At 49.6% G+C, this 20611-nt stretch overlaps 1 protein-coding gene across 1 annotated transcript in view; it reads left to right on the top strand.

Annotated features, from left to right (window-relative positions):
- The window catches only part of LOC144479657 (nuclear receptor subfamily 2 group F member 1-B-like), a 25680-nt gene extending 5259 nt beyond the window's left edge, over window positions 1-20421 (top strand). The window contains exons 2-3 of the mRNA XM_078198650.1: window positions 5035-5556; window positions 18297-20421. Coding sequence (XP_078054776.1) covers window positions 5035-5556; window positions 18297-18571 — 797 coding nt within the window. The 3' untranslated portion in view covers window positions 18572-20421. The remainder of the gene's footprint in view (window positions 1-5034; window positions 5557-18296) is intronic.
- Window positions 20422-20611: the final 190 nt, after the last annotated feature.

Raw genomic sequence — 20611 nt, 5'->3', positions numbered from 1 at the left:
ACTGTAGGGATTCTATGAGAATTTCCATGAGTTCTATGGGTGGGATTTTCCGGCCGCACTCACCCCAAGACTGGAAAATCCTATCTGAGGTCAACAGATCTTTGCATGGTCAGTGTCCCGCCCGCTACGATTCCCGTGGCGGGTGCGACGGGAAAATTCCGCCCTTCGACCTGATGGCCAAGGAAGGTGCGTTCCAAAGGGGCCAAGCAGCTTGTAGATTCATCCAACACCAATGGCCGGGCAGTGGGAGTGGGAGAGATTCCTGGGCAGCTGTGTGATGGGAAGGAAACTGGAATCTCCACCATCACTATCGATACTTCCAGGCTGAAATATTCATTGTAAAAGTAGAAGGTGCCACAGCTCATTGCCGGGTGCAATTGGCATCATTGGCTGAATGGATGCTGTGGATTAGAATGGTGCCAACAGCATGGGGGGTTCGATCCCCCTTCAGGCTGGGGTGGATCAGCCTCCGTGCCCTGCCTGTGGCGGAGAGTTGTGGTGCTGTGTGGGACGGACCTGCCTTCGGGTAGAGAATTCAAGAAGATGAATCCATCAGAGAATTCAAGAAGATGAATCCACTGTGCCCACTGAGAACGAGAGAAAACATGGCAATGGGAATGCTGTCCTGGAGTGCTTGATGGGGACAGTGCAGAGGGAGCTTTACTCTGTATCTAACTCCACGCTGTATCTGTCCTGGGAGTGTTTGATGGGGACAGCGTAGAGGGAACTTTACTATGTATCTAACCTTGTGCTGTACCTGTCCTGGAAGTGTTTGATGGGGACAGTTTAGAGGGAGCTTTACTCTGTATCTAACCCCGTGCTGTACCTGTCCTGGGAGTGTTTGATGGGGACAGTTTAGAGGGAGCTTTACTGTGTATCTAACTCCGTGCTGTACCTGTCCTGGGAGTGTTTGATGGGGACAGTGTAGAGAGAGCTTTACTCTGTATCTAACCCCGTGCTGACATAATCTACAAAAATTGGAAAAAGTTGGCATTCCTCAGTATTTTGGGGGTAAAGATTAAATTGTTGAAGCCTTTGTGAAAGGAGCAATGTGAAAATCAACCTTTAAGCTAAACCATTCTTTTAAAAGAAGATTGACATTCACTTTATTTCCGGTCTTGAAAGCCTCGATGTGCGACTCAATAAAGCAAAATAGAACCAGGTCGGCCAGTGGCTTTCCGGCTGGTATGAATCGTGGAGGGAAATTGAATACTTTCTAAAGAAGGGAGTGAAGAGTTAATTATTAATTTGATCAAAGGTAAAAGGAGGTCAAGCATTGTTTTACCTTGAAGAACCTTTTAAATTTTTACATAATCCACTCAGCCGAACGCTTCTGAAAGGAAAGCTCAACGTTTCAGTCTCAAAGAGAGGTTAACCATTCTCATTGGTGGTTAATTGCTGCTGTCTTTCTTCCCAATTGAGATTTTATGTTTGTCAGAATTTCTAGATTTTATTTTTAAGTCAATTCCTGTCGTGCTCGCCATTGTGGCCTCCTCCTCGGAGGAGGATTTTCGGGCGGCACAGTGGTTAACACTGCTGCCTCACGCGCCAGGGACCCAGGTTCCATTCCAGCCTCGGGTCACTGTCTGTGTGGAGTTTGCACATTCTCCCCGTGTCTGCCTGTGTTTCCTCCGGGTGCTCCGATTTCCTCCCACAGTCCGAAAGATGCGCGGGTTGGGTGGATGGGCCATGGTAAATGCGTGGGATTATGGGGCTAGGCTGGGTGGGATGCTCTTTTGGAGAGTCCCTGCATTCCTGATGGGCCAAATGGCCTCTTTACGCACTGTAGGGATAGTATGGATTCTATGGGAGGGGAAAGCAGGGCCAGGAGTTGGGAATCCCCCTCCCCCCTCTCTCCTCCCCGATATCATCAACTTCCCAGAGGTTAAATATTGCGGCTTTATAGAAACTTAGTTAGGCCGCACTTGGAATATAGTGTTCAATTCTCATCACCACATTACCAGAAGGATGTGGAGTATTTGGAGAAGGTACAGATAAGCTTTACCAGAATCTTGCCTGGTATGGGGGGCATTAGCTATGAAGAGAGGTTAGAGAAACTTGGTTTGTTCTCACTGGAACGACGGAGGTCGAGGGGTGACCTGATAGAAGCCTACAAGATTATGAGAGGCATGGACAGAGTGGATAGTCAGAAGCTTTTTCCCAGAGTGGAAGAGTCAATTACTAGGGGGCATAGGTTTAAGGTGCGAGGGGCAACATTTAAAGGAGATGTACGAGGCTAGTTTTTTACCCAGAAGGTGGTGGGTGCCTGGAACTCGCTTCCGGGAGAGGTAGTGGAAGCAGATATGATCGTGACTTTTAAAGGGCGTCTTGACAAATACATAAATAGGATGAGAATAGAGGGATATCGTCCCTGGAAGGGTAGGGGGTTTTAGTTCAGACGGGCAGCATGGTCAGTGCAGGCTTGGAGGGCCGAAGGGCTGTAATTTTCTTTGTTCTATAACTGAAAGTGTCAGAGGAAGTGCGACTTTGATGAGAGTCACAGTCACATTGGCTGATTAGTAAGTTCTTGGTCGCATTCCCTCCTCCACACCTCTCTGCCTCCCCACCTTTCCTCCTCCTTTCTGACACCCCGTTAAACCTGCCTCTTTGACCAAGCTGCTGGCCGAATGTTTCCTTGCGTAGCTCCGCGTCAAACCTTGTTAAATAACGTTCCCATGAAGCACCCTGGGATGTTTACTTATAATAAAGGTGCTACGTAAATGCAAGTGGCAGTTGTTGCACGAGAGACCAGCTTGGGACTGCGGTGTCTCTGAGCCAGAAGGAAGGGCCGAGATTGCTGCCGGTTTTATTCGAGGAAATTATCCTCACAGTGACCGTACAACAATCACGAACCATCCCAATGCAATCCCTGAACCCAGCAGCAAGCTGATTCACTTGTGGGGATTCCAAAATTCTTTCACATTGCTCTTGCTTTTTTATTCTCAGTAGAACACCATCCCATCACTTGGGGCAGCACGGTGGCACAGTGGTTAGCACTGCCACCTCACAGTGCCAGGGATCCGGGTTCGATTCCCCGCTTGGGTCGCTGTCTGTGTGGAGTCTGCACATTCTCCCCGTGTCTGCGTGGGTTTCCTCCGGGTGCTCCAGTTTCCTTCCACAGTCTGAAAAACATGTTGGTTAAGTGCATTGGCTGTGCTAAATTCTCCCTCAGTGTACCCGAACAGGCGCCGGAGTATGGAGACTAGGAGGTTTTCACAGTAACTTCATTGCAGTGTTAATGTAAGCCTACTTGTAACACTAATAAATAAACTTTTAAAACTTTAATACACACATGAACACACACATACATGCGCACACGCACACACATGCGCACACACACATACACATGCATGAACATACGCACACGTGCACACGCGCACATGCACGCATGCATACACGCGCACTCATGCACGCACTCATGCACGCACTCATGCACGCACTCATGCACGCACACACGCACGCACTCACGCACGCACTCACGCACGCACTCACGCACGCACTCACGCACGCACTCACGCACGCACTCACGCACGCACTCACGCACGCACTCACGCACGCACTCACGCACGCACTCACGCACACACTCACGCACACACTCACGCACACACACATACACACACTGATATCAGAAGTGAGGGGATTTAGAGTCCAATAAAAATAGGTTAAAGAATATATGGTTAAATATCTTTTGATTGTCCTTGAGGCATAGATTGTAAATGCTGCAGCCAGTTGGGGTTCGCTGCTTCCTGAAGTACAGCGAGCTAGTCCCAGCCACAGTCAATGTTCTAGCAGAGTGTTTTACCCAGAGAGAGGAAATAGTGAATGTGTGGATGAAGGATAGTTTTGAGCACAATGCCTATCGGGGGATGCTGACAGCTGTGACACTGAGTCACCTTCTTATTTTAGTTAATTATTGATGGGTGGGGAGTGTCCTGGAAGCTGATATTTATTGTCACCGCTCGTTGAGAAGGTGGGGGTGAGCCGCCTTCAATCTCCGCAGTCCATGTGGTGTAGGTACACCCACAGTGCTGTTAGGGAGGGAGCTCCAGGATTTTGACCCAGCGACTGTGAAGGAACGGTGATGTATTTCCCAAGTCAGGGTGTCGAGTGACTTGGAGGAGAACTTGCAGGTGGTGGTGTTCCCATGTATCTGCTGCCCTCGTCTTTCTAAGTGATAGAAATCATGGGTTTGGAGGTTGCTGTTGAAGGAGCCTTGATGAGTTGATGCAGTGTATCTTGTAGATGGTACACTGCTGCCCCTGTGCGCTGAGTGAATGAGGTTAAGGTGGTGGATGGGGTGCCAATCAAGCGAGGCTGCTTTGTCCTGGATGGTGTTGAGCTTCTTGAGTGTTGTTGGAGCTGCACCCATCCAGGCAAGTGGGGAGTGTTCCATCACACTCCTGACTTGTGCCTTATAGACGGTGGACAGGTTTAGGGAATTGGTGGGTGGGTTACTCACTACTAAGTAAGCCTGTTCTAATAGAAAAAAAATCCTGCATTTCGATAATCCTTTTCACAACCTTGGGATGTTCTGATGGACTTTACAATCAACAAAGTGACGTTTTGAACCGTAGTCACTGTTACAATGCAGGAAACATGGTCACCAATTTGTGCACAGCAAGCTCCCACAAACAGCAATATAATGATGACCTGATAAAGTTTTAAGTTTAAAGTTTATTTATTAATGTCACAAGTCGGCTTACATTAACACTGCAATGAAGTTACTGTCAAAAGCCCCTAGTCGCCACACTCCAGCGCCTGTTCGCCTGTGAGGGAGAATTTAGCATGGCCAATGCACCTAACCTGCACGTCTTTCGGACTGTGGGAGGAAACCAAAGCACCCACGCAGACACAGGGAGAATGCGCAGACAGTGACCCAAGCCAGGAATCAAACTATTCTTCATGATGTGTGTTGAGGAATAATTGGTCAGGATATGTTAATCATACATTGGTGTGGTTGGCCCAGTTGGGTTTCCCATTGGCCATTGAGCATTCTTCCATCACTTGATTCTGAATTATTTTTCTCTCCATTAGCGGTCCAGCGAGGGAGAATCCCGCCAGCCCAGGCCAACCCCGGGGAGCTCTCGCTGTCCAGTGGAGACCACCTGAACGGAAGCAACATCTCAGGACTCATCTCCCTCCTGCTGAGGGCCGAGCCATACCCCACGTCTCGCTTCAGCACCCAGTGCACTCAGTATAACCTCATGAGCATAGACAACATCTGTGAGCTGGCGGCAAGGCTGCTCTTCAGCGCGGTGGAGTGGGCCAGGAACATTCCTTTCTTCCACGAGCTACAGATCTCCGACCAGGTGGCCCTGCTGCGGCTGAGCTGGAGTGAGCTCTTTGTCCTGAATGCCGCCCAGTCTTCGCTCCCTCTCCACATGGCCCCACTCCTGGCCGCCGCCGGTCTCCATTCCACCCAGATGTCCGCGGACCGGGTGGTCAGCTTCATGGACCAGATCAGAATCTTCCAGGACCAGGTGGAGAAGCTCAAGGTTTTACAAGTCGACTCTGCTGAATACAGTTGCCTGAAGGCCATTGCCCTCTACACACCGGGTTAGTACCAGAGGCCAGAGTGGCCATTGTGTGGCATGTTGCAGTGTGATTCAGAGAGAAAGTCAGGAATGGATGGTGTAAGGGGCGGCTCGGTGGCATAATGGTTAGCACTGCTGCCAGGCACCTGGGGTTCGATTCCCAGCTTGGGAAATGTGCGGGTTAGGTTGATTGGCATTGCTAAATTGACCCTAGTTTTGGGGAGATTAGCAGGGTAAATGTGTGGGGTTACGGGGATAGAGTGGAATTGTGGTCAGTGCAGACTCAAAGAACAGAGAAGCCCACTCGATGGGCCGAATGGCCTCCTTCTGTACTGTAGGGATTCTATAAAGGATTGACTTTCACAATCTGGTGAGCTAACACTGGTGAAAATAAACTGATCTTCAGAGATGTTGGTTTGTTGTGAACCACTCAGGTTTTCTCTTTATTCATTTCTGGGACATGGATGTCATTGGCAAGGCCAGTCTCTGCTGCCAGTCCCAAAGTTTATGGTGAGCTGCTTTCTTCGATGTAACGGAGTGACTTCTGGACCATTTCCAAATTGAAACCACGTTGCTGTGACTGGCTGACCAACTGCCCTGGATTTTATGGATCATCCCAATCGGGCCAGTTGTTCTGGGTTTTGCAAGGCTGTAATTGTGGTGGTCGAACAGCGCACGTGCGCAGTGCATTCTCCCCCTCGATCCCCTCTACAACACCTAGAAAATCTCTGGCAAACTCCCGGTGCTCACAGATCTGGCAGCAGCCCCCTGCTACCACCCACCCCACCACATTCCACGCACCCTGCTTCCTCAGACTCTCATACTCCTGGCAGCAAGTTCCCTGCTACGCCCCTCCATCCCCCACCCCACCTTACCCCCCCTCCGCCCCACCACCCCGGCTCTCATACCCCTTGCTGCAACCTCCCCCTGCCATACACTGGCAGCAGCAGCCCCTCCTCTCTCTAGCACTGCCCCCCACAGCCCCCCGCCTCCCGCCCCCTGTTCTCACAGGGTCATACCAATGCCAAAGTGTCCCTGAAACTTTTTGTCAAGGGATTGGTCATCTTGTAGTGAGGGTCCTGGAGTCACGTGTAGACCAGGCTGGTCAGACCGGACAAGGCCGACAGATTTCCTTCCCTAAAGCGAACAGTATAGTTTCCCAGTCACCGTTACCAAAACTGGTTTTAATTTTCAGATTTATCAGATCAACTGAGTTTTAAAATTCTTCTGCTGATGTGGCGGGATCGGAACTCACTCCCTGACCGTTTGTTGGGGTCGCCAGGTGACTGGTCCAGTCACGTAAGCAGGTGCTACCCTAACGCAACCAGAGAACAAGGCGAGGCAAATTGAGGAGTCAATAAGGAGACAAGGGCAACATTTTGTGAGAGGAAATTACATCAACGGTGGGGGTTGACCTGGAAGTGACATCATCAGAGGCAACTGCAGAGTGTCACAATCAGTTTTCTTTTTATTCATTCATGGGACACGGGCATCGCTGACTGGCCAGCATTTATTGCCCATCCCTAGTTGCCCTTGTTCAGAGGGCAGTTGAGAGTCAACCACATTGCTGTGGCTCTGGAGTCACATGTAGGCCAGACCAGGTAAGGACAGCAGATTTCCTTCCCTAAAGGGACATTAGTGAACCAGATGGGTTTTTCCAGCAATCGACAATGGTTTCATGGTCATCAGTAGATTCTTAATTCCAGATTTTTTTTATTGAATTCAAATTCCACCATCTGCCATGGCGGGATTCGAACCCGGGTCCCCAGAACAATAGTTGAGTTTATGGATTAATAGTCTAGCGATAATACCACTAGGCCATCGCCTCCCCATACAGCATAGTGGGATTTGAATTCCCATCTCTGGATTATTAGTTTGGATTTCTCGGCTAGTAACTTAACTGCCACATCATCATTCCCTTGTGATTTTGATTTACTTGTGGCATCATCACATGGCCTGTCACAGAAACATTGGAACAGGAGTAGGCCATTCAGCCCCTCGAGCCCGCTCCGTCATTCAGTAAGATCATGGCTGATCTGTGGCCTAACTCCATGTACCTGCCCTGGGCTCATATCCCTTGATACCCCTGCTCAATAAAAATGTGTCTATCTCAGACTGAAACCTAACAATGGAACCAGCGTCCATCACTGTTTGAGGAAGAGAGTTTCAAACTTCCTCCATTCACTGCGTGTGGAAGTGTTTTCTAACATCTCTCCTGAATGGGTTGGCCCTAATTTTTAGATCATGGGCCCTGGTTCTAGAGCTTTCAAACAGTGGAAACAGTTTATCCTTATCCCCTCTGTCTTTCCCTGCAAATATTTTCTGGACTTTAAAAGTAAAGTTAAAGTTTATTTATTAGTCACAAATAAGACTTACATTAACACTGCAATGAAGTTACTGTGAAAATCCCCGAGTCGCCACACTCCGGCACCTGTTTCGGTCAATGCAACTAACCAGCAAGTCTTTCAGACTGTGGGAGGAAACCAGGGCACCCAGAGGAAACCCACGCAGACACGGGGAGAATGTGCAGACTCCACACAGATAGTGACCCAAGCCGGGAATCGAACCGGGGTCCCTAGCGCTGTGAGGCAGCTAGGGACCCACTGTGAAACCGTGCCACCCCATTTCTATCTTCTATCAGATCATCCCTTAACCTTCTGAATTCAAGAGAATAACAGCCTAATTTGTCCAGTCCCTCCTCGCAACTTGACCCCTGAAGTCCAGGTATCATTCTTGTAAACCTGCGTCGAGTTCTCTCCAGGTTCAAAACATCCTTCCTAAGGTGTGTTGCCCACATCTGCTCACAGTACTCTAAGTGGGATCAACTAGGGTTTTGTACAACTGCGGCATAACATCTGCATCCCTACACTCCAGTCCTTTAGATATGAGAGCCAGCATTCCATTGGCCTTCTTGACAATTATCTGCATCTGTGGCATTTTAAAAAGCTATGCACCTGAACCATCAAATCCCATTGGACATCCACTCACCTGATGAAGGAGCAGCACTCCGAAAGCTCGTGATTCCAAGTAAGCCTGTTGGACTTTAACCTGGTGCTGTGAGACTTCTTACTGTGCCCACCCCAGTCCAATCTCTACGTCATCTACTGAATTTAACTTTGTGCCTTCTTAAAAAATATCCTGATTGATTCTTTTTTGACCCAAAATGGATGACCTCACACTTGTTTATATTAAAATTAATTTGCCTCAGCTCGGCCCATTCCCCCGACCTATCAATATCCTGTTGTAGTTTTATGCTGTCCTCAACACTATCCACAATGCTGCCCAAAGAACAATACAGCACAGGAACAGGCCCTTCGGCCCTCCAAGCCCGTGCCGCTCCCTGGTCCAAACTAGACCATTCTTTTGTATCCCTCCATTCCCACTCCGTTCATATGGCGATCTAGATAAGTCTTAAACGTTCCCAGTGTGTCCGCCTCCACCACCTTGCCTGGCAGCGCATTCCAGGCCCCCACCACCCTCTGTGTAAAATATGTCCTTCTGATATCTGTGTTAAACTTCCCCCCCCCCTTCACCTTGAACCTATGACCCCTCGTGAACGTCACCACCGACCTGGGGAAAAGCTTCCCACCGTTCACCCTATCTATGCCTTTCATAATTTTATTTGTGTCTTTGTGTCTTTGTGTCATCGGCAAATTTCGTCACGTGACTCCAGTCATGTGTTGCCAGTCCTCCAGGAATGCACTAGGGACCCAGGTCTTAAATATTCATCTCCAGTGCCCTGGTGTAAGAAAAGCCCAGAAAGAAAACCATTGTGACATTGAGAAAAATGGTGGTTCTCTTTGATTTTCATTGAACACTTCTGTGTAATAATTGTAAAAATATTGGACAATGGGGAATAGATAGCTGTTTGACTAACAGCTAAGTAATGGATAAAAGCAAATTACTACGGATGCTGGAATCTGAAACCAAAAGAGAAAATGCTGGAAAATCTCAGCAGGTCCGGCAGCTTCTCGGCCTTTTGACTAAGATCAAGTGTAGTATGGTCGGCAGCCCATGGTCGGCCGCGCTTGGTTGAGGTCATTGGGTTACGCTGAGGCTTCATATGTTTCATATGAAGCAATTGTTAAAAGCGGCATCTCGGCCTTTTGGCTAAGATGCAAATGAGCTCAAGTCTTGGAGGAGGAACCTCCCCCTCCTCCAATCAGCTTGGCTCATGTAGATCGGGCCCAGGACAGGGTGGTTTGGTCGCTCGCCCTGTCTTGTCAGCCTGGATCGGAAATGTCTCAACTTGTTGAGACTCTGAATTGGATTTGATTTGATTGAATTGGAAAAGTATTAAAAAAAATAAAGAGAGAAAAGAGCTGACGTTTCGAGTCCAGACGATCCTTTGTCAAAGCTAAAAGGCAGAGAAAGTGGGAGATATTTATACTGCAGGGGGAGGGAATGAAAGATGAGTCATAGCCACAGAAACCAGGGGAAAGGCTGCTAATAGCTGTCCACAGAGAGAATAAAGGGTGTGAATGGCCAAACGGCAGAGAAGATGTAAGCTGTGACAGATGAAGATGTTGCGGGGGGGCGGGAGGGGGAATGGGACAGAGGTAGAATGTAGAAAAGGGGAAGCGGGGGACGGAGAAAAGGTACAGGAAGAGGGATGAAGCTCAACACCTTCAGTCTGTGCTCAGAATCTTCGGTCTTTGCGCAGTCAGGACCCTGACCTTGCCATTTTAACACGCGATCCTGCTCCCGTGCCCACATGTCTGTCCTTGGCCTGCTGCAATGTTCCAGTGAAGCTCAACGCAAACTGGAGGAACAGCATCTCATCTTCCGGCTGGGCACTTTACAGCCTTCCGGTCTCAACATCGAGTTCAACAACTTCAGATGATTCGCTCGACCCCACCCTGACCCCTTTGTTTTCATTCTATTGTATTTGATTTATTTACTTTTTTATTTCTTTAATGTCTCTCTTCATTTTTCTTCCCCCCCCCACTCTTTCCCCCTACTTCATCCCTCTTCCTTTACCTTTTCTCCCCCCGCTTCCCCTTTTCTACATTCTACCTCTGTCCCATTTCCACCCCATCACCCCCCCACCCCCCCACCCCCCCCAACATCTTCATCTGTCACACAGTTTACAGCTTCTCTGCCGTGTGGCCATTCACACCCTCTATTCTCTCTGTGGGCTGCCATTAGCAGCCTTTCCCCTGGTTTCTGTGGCTATGACTCATCTTTCATTCCCTCCCCCTGCAGTATAAATATCTCCCACTTTCTACATCTTGTAGCTTTGACAGAGGGTCATCTGGACTCGAAACGTCAGCACGTTTCTCTCCTTCCAGATGCTGCCAGACCCGCTGAGATTTTCCAGCGTTTTCTCCTTTTTGACTAACAGTCAAGGGTGGGCCAACGAAGACCCTACCCACTTTCCAATTGGCTGTTTGGAAGGCAGGGCATTGTGAGGATTGGCATGTCAGTCAATCAATGACAGGATTGTGGGGTCAGGGCAGCTGGAGCGAGGCAATCATGTGACGTAAGCATCCAGGAATCTTTCCAGCCAGAGTTGGCAACCCCACTGCAGTGACAATGTGAAATGTCTGAGTAATTGGGTTCAGATGTAAACTCAATTGGCAAAAGAATCCTCAGAAATTTGACTAGCCTATGAATAACATCCTCGTCAACATCACCCGCATCCTGAGAATAAATCACTTTTAAAAAATCAACTGGTGACCAAGAGAGTGGAAAGTCACTCGTTAAGAATTTCTGAGACTAGGGCTCCAGGCAACAACGTGCTTCTTCAAGAATGATTCACGGGGATTTGACCAAAGAAATGTGATAATGATCTAAAAGACGGATATGTTCAGCGTGGTGAACAAAAGATTGGTCAAATGGTTGGGGTTGATGGAGCGTCTGACAGGAGGAGAGGGAGGCCACAAAGGGGTCAGGGAATGGATTTCAGGCTGTGGATCTGTTGAGGCCGCAAGACCCAATGGGGCAAAGAATGAGAGAGAGTCACCAAGACCAGAGTCAGAGGAATCGAGATAGAGTTGGGTAGAGGATTGTTAGGGCAGAAGGAGGTTACAGAGATTCTGAGGTGAGAGGCCATGAAAGGATTTAACCATAGAATCCATACAGTGCAGCAGGAGGCCATTCGGCCCATTGAGTCTGCACTGACCCTCCGAAAGAGCACGCTACCTAAGCCCACTCCCTCACCCTATCCCCATGACCCCGTGCATTTAGCGTGGCCAATCCACCGAGCCTGCACACCTTTGGACCGTGAGGGTGAGATTTTAAAATTTGAGCCAGTGGGGGGCCAGTGAAGTCGGCAGTGATTGGTGATCAGGATAGAGGCTTGTGTATGAGATGAGGTTGTTGGAGAGTTGGGAATCTGGCCAGGAGACGGTTGGAATACCCAATGTGAAGCCTCATTTCTGAGTCCCCAGATGCCGTAGCCGTGATTTTCGGATGTGTTATGCCCAGCGCAGATCGTGGGTTGGAGGGGGGGTCAGAGGATCGTGGGGCGGAGGGGGTCAGAGGATCGTTGGGCGGAGGGGGGGTTAGAGGATCGCGGGTGAGGGCTTGAGCGCATTCAGCGCCAGCACGAAACCACGTTGCAATCCTCCCAACCACCGCTGGGTGGAAAACATTAAGCATATTTATATCAGTATTTCATTAGACTGAGTCTGTTTGAGGTCGGATGCTCCCGACTCCTGGGATTCTCCAACCTTTGGGCACAGCGGGAACCCAGTGAAAATCGCTGATGGTCTCCGCTTACGGAGACCAGGCGTGATGGCCATGCCAGGGAATCCGGGGGCCATTGAAGCGCCCCCCAGATGGTCAGGGAGATGGCTGGGTGATGTCCATTGTTTGGCACTGCCATATGACACCCTGGCAGTGACATGTGGGCACTGCTAGATGGGCACTGCCTGGGTGCCAGGGCAGAGCCAAGGGGGGGGGGGGCTGGGGCCTGAGGAGGGCAGGCATGTGGGAGGACCCATTGGGAGTGCCTTGATGCTGGCGATCTGTGTTGGGGAGAGGGTGGGGGACCATGCTTTCAATGGCGGAGGGACGGGGTCTCCAATTTCACTTTGAGATCAGGGTTCCCAGTGTTTGACTGGCCATTCACCAGAGTCCCGTCCCCCCCAGCCCCCGTCTCCCCCCGCCCCCACACCAGCGGGAACGGCACCGGGCAGGCTTCATAGTTACTATCCACAAACGGGACATGGTGTGCTGGACCCCGAGGGCCCAGGGGAATGCCACCAACTCCTCAGAAAAGAGGGGTATTCTCCCTCTCATCACTCAAATCAGAGGTTACATTCCTCCCACCCGCCCCCCCCCCCCCCCCACACACACACACACACACCACACAGGCATGAGGGTGACCCAACACCCCCCCCCCCCCCCACTGGTCAGCCACCTTTCCCCCCCAGACCCACCCCCACTCAGCCCCCCTTCCCTCTCAGACCGCCCCCCCCCCCCCCACTCAATCCCACTTCCCTCTCAGACCCTCCCCCTCCCCCCCACTCAGCCCCTCTTCAGGCCACACACCTTGGCAGTGCCAACAGTGCACTGTCCCCTGGCACTCTGACACTGACATCCTCATTGTGCATTGGACACCAAGGGGGCTCAGAGAGGTAGGTCCAGTGACCATTTGCCCCCTCTGCTGTTGCCGGGCTGCAGCAGAAGGGTCCCTCAAGAGCCCTGGGTAGGCTCAGGCTGTGGGTTCTTTATTTCCATTTGTTTATTTTCATTTCCCTTTGCTGTTGCAAGGATCTCAAGTACCCCATTGATTCTGACCGCAATGTTGACAGTCTAAGCCTGATTGACACCTTGTGTTTACACTTCCTCTTTTGCAAACCACATTTGAAGAAACGAGGGTGGATCCCACCTGAAAATCGTTGTCAGCACAGAGAGAAACACTCCCGTTCTCCCGTGGGCACTTAGCCTCAAAACGGAAGAATTGGGCCCGGTTTCTGTGAGACTGGGCTTATTGAAATGCTTAGGCCCCTCCCCTCTCGGAACCAGTGCAAAACTCTCCATTCTCTCATAAAATGATCCGTGTGTGGGAAGATTGCAATCTGATTCCGATTCACACCGGTTTTCTCACCCAAAATGATACTTAGGGCGTTATTTTACCATTTTTTGCCTAAATGCTGGGCGGACTTGAAACTGGGAGAGTTTCAGATCTGTCTTTAGGGCATGTTTTTAGGCCACCCCCGCCCCCCACCCCCCACACCCCACATGCACTCTGCCTGAAAATTCTGAACGAGCCTGTTGCTCGCTGTAGAAGCCCGTGGGTGGGGCCTAACGTGCCCGAAAGCCTGCAGAGGGTGGTTGTGCGCATGTACAGGCCTCTGAGGCTGCACATGTGCACTAGCAGTAGCAGGGGTCTGACAGACAGAGAGAGAGCTGTCGGGCCCCTGCTAGTGCAGGCAGCCTAAAGAAGCTCCTCCACCCTCTGCAATCACGGGGGCTTCCGGCCTGAGATACAGCCTCCGCCAACACCACCCTCTCTACCCCCCCCCCCCCCCCCACCACCACCACCCAGACCGATCCCGGGCCCCCCTCGCCTACCAAATGCAGCCCTGCTGCCCTCCCCCCACCGATCGCTGCCCCCTCCCATTATTAGCGCCCCCCCCCCCCCACTGGAACCGCCTCCCACTGGACCCTCCCCCACTGACCCCTCCCTCCATGAGTCCCACCCCAGCATTGCCCAGGTGCCAGTCTGATACTGCCCAAGAGGCACTCTCCCTTTGCCCTCAGTCTCCCCGGGGGCCTCTATGACCTCCGGTTCCACCAATGAGGCCGAGTCGATTGCTCCCCGAACATGGGGAGTTTGCCCACTCCTTGCCGGTGAGGTCATAAAGGCAAGCGAGCCTGGAAGATCGAGTGCCAGGCTGGCTAAGGACATGTAAATGCTCCTTTAAATAAATTAACCTGCCTGGTGATGTTCACGAGGGGTCATAGGTTCAAGGTGAAGGGGGGGAGGTTTAACACAGATATCAGAAGGACGTATTTTACACAGAGGGTGGTGGGGGCCTGGAATGCGCTGCCAGGCAAGGTGGTGGAGGCGGACACACTGGGAACGTTTAAGACTTATCTAGACAGCCATATGAACAGAGTGGGAATGGAGGGATACAAAAGAATGGTCTCGTTTGGACCAGGGAGCGGCACGGGCTTGGAGGGCCAAAGGGCCTGTTCCTGTGCTGTATTGTTCTTTGTTTTTGTTCTTTGTTCTCTCGCCCATTTCCAGCGAAAGGCTGACGCCACCGGAAATCCGGCGCTCGTAAAATGGCACTGGTCACGAAAACTGGCGCTAAGCATTTTACGCCCCACTTTACGATCACATTGCGCCCAAAAACGAGCAGAGCACGATAGTGAAACCGCCCCCTTAGGGTGGGATTTTCCGGCCGCGATCACTCCAAGACCGGAAAATCCTGCCCTAGATCAACAGACCTTTGCATGGTCTTGTCTCTCCCGTTCCTATTCCCGAGGCGGGCGGGACAGGAAAATTCCGTCTGTCCTTAGTCATTTTTGGGGAAAACTCCTCCCTGAATGTGGCCACGGGCAGCGAGACATGGATAACTGTCAGACTCAGGCTGATCAGTGGAATTGCTGTTCATGCCCAGGCAATGACCATCTCCAATCAAAGGCCATCACTGACGCCCCCCAATCTTATCATCCTGGGGGTTACCATTGACCAGAATCTGAACTGGACTCGCCATATAAATACCGTGGCTGCAACAGCAGATCAAAGGCTAGGTATCCTGCGGTGAGTAACTCACTTCCTGACTCCACAAAGCCTGTCCACCATCTACAAGGCACAAGTCAGGAGTGTGATGGAATACTCCCCACTTGCCTGGACGGGTGCAGCACCAACAACACTCAAGAAGCTCAACACCATCCAGGACAAAGCAGCCCCGCTTGATTGCCTTCCATCGACTACCTTCAACATTCACACTCTCTACCACCAGCACACAGAAGCAGCCATGTGTACTATCCACAAGATGCACTGTTCACTTGACAGCACATTCTGAACCTGTGACCTCTCCCACCCAGAAGGATAAGGGCAGCAGATTTATGGAATATCACCCTTGGAAATAGGGTAGATGGTGGAATTTGAATTCAATTTTAAAAAAATCTGGAATAAGCATCGACTGATGACCATGAAACCATGGTTGATTGTTGTAAAAACCTATCCTGTTCACTAATGCCCTTTAGGGAAGGAAATCTGCTGTCCTTACCCGGTCTGGCCTACATGTGACTCCAGGGGCCACAGCAATGTGGTTGACTCGCAACTGCCCTCGGGCAACTAGGAATGGGCAATAAATGCTGGCCAGCCAGCGACACCCATGTCCCATGAATGAATAAAAACAAAATATTGCCTTTCCTTCACTGTCACTGGGTCAAAATCCTGCAACTCCCTCCCTACCTGCACTGTGGGTACAGTGTACATGGTCAAGGAGGAAGCTCATGACCACCTTTTTAAGGGCAATTAGGCATGGGCAATAAATGCTGGCCCAGCCAGCATAGTGTAGGAATAGTGTAGGTTAGATGGGCTTTAGATTGGTTTCACTGGTCGGCGCAACATCGAGGGCTGAAGGGCCTGTACTGCGCTGTAATGTTCTATGTTCTAGCCAGCGACACCCACATCCCATGAATGAATAGAATTTTTAAAATCCTCAAAAATTTCCTTTATATCCTCTTTGGTATGACCACATTAAAAAGAAACCGGGAGGCTTCAGTGATTTGATTTGATTTATTATTGCCGCATGTATTAGTATACAGTGAAAAGTATTGTTTCTTGCATGCTATGCAGACAAAGCATACCATTCATAGAGAAGAAAAGGAGAGAGTGCAGAATGTAGTGTTACAGTCATAGCTAGGGTGTAGAGAAAGATCAACTTAATGCAAGGTAGGTCCATTCAAAGTCTGACAGCAGCAGGGAAGAAGCTGTTCTTGAGTCGGTTGGTACGTGACCTCAGACTTTTGTATCTTTTTCCCGACGGAAGAAGGTGGAAGAGAGTTTGTCCGGGATGTGTGGGGTCCTTGATTATACTGGCTGCTTTTCCAAGGCTGCCACTGAGTGTCGGTGGTGGTGAGATTAGAAGATGAACGTAGTGGAGGGGGAGCCAATCACATAGGGGTGTTTTGGCCTGGACGGTGTCGAGCTTCTCCAGTGTTGTTGGAGCTGTGGCCATCCGGCTTTCGTTTTTATAGCTTTAGATTTCCCAGAGTTTAACTGGAACGTATGCCTCATCCAGGACCTTAGATTACAGAATAAATTTGGGAACATGGAGGCGGTGGAGACACTGGGAGAGATGGGAGGGACAGAGCTTGGTGCCGTCAGCAATGGGGATAACTCTTTGTCTACGGTTGAAGTCTCCAAGGAGCAACCTGTAGATAAGATACAGGAAGTTCTCAATGGTAAAATAGCGCCAATGATGGAAATCTGAAACAAAAACAGAAAATGCTGTGCATATTCAGCAGCATCTGTGGAGAGAGAGAAACAGTTAATGTCTTATCAGAACTGGGAGAATCATAGAATCCCTACAGAACAGAAGAGGCCATTCGGCCCATCGAGTCTACACCGACAACAATCCCACCCAGGCCCTATCCCCATAACCCCACATATTTACTCCGCTAACCCCTTTAACCTACACATCCCGGGAGACGAAGGAGCAATTTAGCCTGGCCAATCCACCAAACCTACAAATCTTTGGACTGTGGGAGGAAACCGGAGCATTCGGAGGAAACCCACGCAGACATGGGGAGAACGTGCAGACTCCATATAGACAGTGACTCAAGCCAGGAATCGAACCCAAGTCTCCGGAGCTGTGAGGCAGCTAATCACTGTGCCACCAGTTTTTGAGCTTGTGAGAGGGGAGATTAGGGAAAAGAACAAAAGGTAACGTTTTAGGCTTTCAGGGAGGACAGGAGAGATTCAGTGACGAAAGGGTCCTTGCTGCAAAGCCAGGAGGAGTTGTAATGGGAAATGAAGGAAATGAATGACAGGTCTGAATGAGGTGTGAATTGTCGGACTCTGTACAAGTGCCGTCCAAAAGCAAAGTAAAGGTTTTCATAGAAAAACTCGACACCATGAAATCTTTTCCTGCTCTCCACACTATCAAAGAATCCCAACAGTGCAGAAGGAGGCAATTCGGCCCATCGAGTCTGCACCGACTCTCTGACAGAGCATCTTACCCAGGGCCTCCCCTGCCCTATCCCCGTAACCCCACGTATTTACTCCACTAAGGGGCAATTTACGATGGCCAATCCCGCACAAAAAAGGGCAGCATGGACAAGTTGGGCTGAAGGGCCTTTCTATGCTGTTAACCTCTGTGACTCTATCTCTGTGGGAAGAAACTGGAGCACCCGGAGGAAACCCATGCCGACACGGTGAGAACGTGCAAACTCCACACAGACAGTCACCCAAGCCGGGAATTGAGCCCAGGTCCCTGGCGCTGTGAGGCAGCAGTGTTAACCACTGTGCCACCGTGCTGCCCCCAACATCACAGACCGATCCTTTTAGTCCTTTTCTTGATTTGATTTGATTTATTATTGTCACATGTATTAGTATACAGTGAAAAGTATTGTTTCTTGCGCGCTATACAGACAAAGCATACCGTTCATAGAGAAGGAAATGAGAGGGTGCAGAATGTAGTGTTACAGTCATAGCTAAGGGGTGGAGAAAGATCAACTTAATGCAAGGTAGGTCCATTCAAAAGTCTGACGGCAGCAGGGAAGATGTGATGTACTAAACTGTTTTGGACTCCACACAAAAAAAATTCTTTCTCCCCTTCTCTTCACCAGATGCTTCCGGTCTGTCCGAACCCGCCCACATTGAGAGTTTGCAGGAGAAGGTGCAGGAATCCCTGGCTGAGTACGTGCGCTGTCAGTATCCACCACAGCCCCAGCGTTTCGGGAAACTGCTCTTGCGGCTCCCCGCACTGAGAGCGGTGCCGGCCTCTCTCATTGGACAACTCTTCTTCATGAGGCTGGTGGGGAAGACCCCCATCGAAACCCTAATCAGAGACATGCTTCTGTCCGGAGGTTCCTTCAACTGGCCTTACATGCCAACCCAGTGACAAGCCTGAGTAGCATCAGTCTGCTGTGGGTTCAATGCTTGCATTGGCTGCCGCCAAGGGTGACACTTGGCAGGCGTGAGATTAATGGGATCAGTTGACTTCAGGCACGAACAGGATCCTGGGATGCAGTATTTCAATTAGTACTGTTTTATTTTTGTCTGCTTAAAGAGATTGAGGCATAACTGGAAGACTATTTCATCAAATGGCAATAGCCCATCCCTGAACAATGCGACATCGCAGGCAGAGAGTTCTGCCCCTTCCTCGAGGTTAGAGTGGGAGTGAAAATCGGCCAGCGCTCCTGATCCTGATGACCATCCGTTGACTTCAATGGAAGATACCTGAGTACAGCTGAGCCGAAGATTGGCCGTGTTGCCCCAAACTGAATCTGCCGCGCCCTCCACTTTGGTTCACTCATGGCCAAGTGTGGGAGTTACTGGAAGCCACTGATGCCCATCACTATATCTCAGTGTACGTCAACCCCTTCGAGAGAGATGGGAAGAAAACCTGAAGGAAAAGTTTGAAAGCAACACCGCATGAATGAGATATGATGTAACAGATGGGGAATCTCATCTTCACTAGATTCCAACCAGTAACAAGCTTCAACTGTATTGTAAAGAAGTGTACAGTGTTTACCTGTGTACATTTTGTGTATTTTGTAGCCAACATGGTGATGTTTGGGAACAGTATTGGAAGGGGACCTGGGTTCCTCAACATTTAACTTGTTAAAGCCTTTCAAGCACTCCAAGGTCACATCTTAGTGCCCTCCTTATATTGTCCTCACTAACCTTGTGGAGCACTTCGCAAATTCCCAAAGTACACAAGGTTTCCACACCCAGAGGGTCATTAGAACATGGAGATATGTCACCACAAGGGACAGAGACTATTGCAATGTTTCAAAGCACAATGGGAGAACTATTTCAAAAGAAAAACAGATGAAAGAAGAGGTACAAAGAAGAAGCAATGAAATATGGAAGTAGTTTAAGACCTTGCACTGGCCGATGGTGGTGGGATTGGAGACTTGTTTCCTGTGCTGTTATATTTTATATTTCTGGTCAACTTGCTGAAATCTCCTTTGCCTCACAGAGGTCAGCATTGCAAGGCAGAGCACCACCCGACAGAATCTAGTCACGGTGTTGTACAATAGCAGCATATTCTTTGGCAATTGGATCCATATGAGTGTATCTTTTAACCGTAACTTCTAGTTTGTGTGACAAAGCTCCTCGGTCTTCTGAGTGTGATGTTGCAATAAAATCTTTTGCGTCTTTTGACTTTCTCAATGTGATTGGGCGGGAGGTCAAGAGAGGGAATGCATTTGTTTTTTTTTGTGTGTACGTGAGCCCGCAGCTGACAGCGAGAATGGAAAACATTTTCCACCTTCTCAACACTGACCACAGGAGCGCATCCGGCTTCCACCAGAGAAGCAGCATCACCGAGAACATCATTACGAACATTACGTCAGGAGCAGGATGCATCGCCCGTACTTTACCACGGTAATGCCGGTGAACCTGTCAGCATTTGTGGTCATTGCTCCACTGAAACTGATGGCAACTTCTGGAGTCTTCACACGTGCAAAATGAAGTGGTGATCCAGGTGTTGGTGCTTCACAGATGGATGTTGTCTATAACTCTACGCTTCCTCAGCGATTGTGCTCCTGAGGCACCTCCAGACTCCACAATCAATAGGATATCTTATGGAATTGATGAGAATTTCCGCTCTTATTTACACTGCTGGAGGAGGTGTAACTGGATTTTTAATTACGCATTAACTAATAAATACTGTTAAACACCCTCTCTAGCCCTGAAATGCTCATTTTTGGAATGTTAATTTCTCCGTAATTAAAAATAACCCACATTTTTAACAATATGAAATATATATTAATTTATTTGGACTTCTATCTTTATCCAATCCTTATCATTTCTTTCACTATCTAAAAATGTCAATTCAAAGTGAAGGATGTTAAGTGTTTTGACTTCCAGGTTTCCTGTCCTTGAGAATACCAACGTGTGATTGGTTGCTTGCTACACACCAGGAAACATCCCT

Source organism: Mustelus asterias, chromosome 26 (assembly GCF_964213995.1).
Source record: "Mustelus asterias chromosome 26, sMusAst1.hap1.1, whole genome shotgun sequence".
In the NCBI taxonomy this organism is placed as follows: domain Eukaryota; kingdom Metazoa; phylum Chordata; class Chondrichthyes; order Carcharhiniformes; family Triakidae; genus Mustelus; species Mustelus asterias.
Note: the sequence above shows the minus strand (reverse complement) of the source record. Positions and strands in the feature narration are given on the sequence as shown.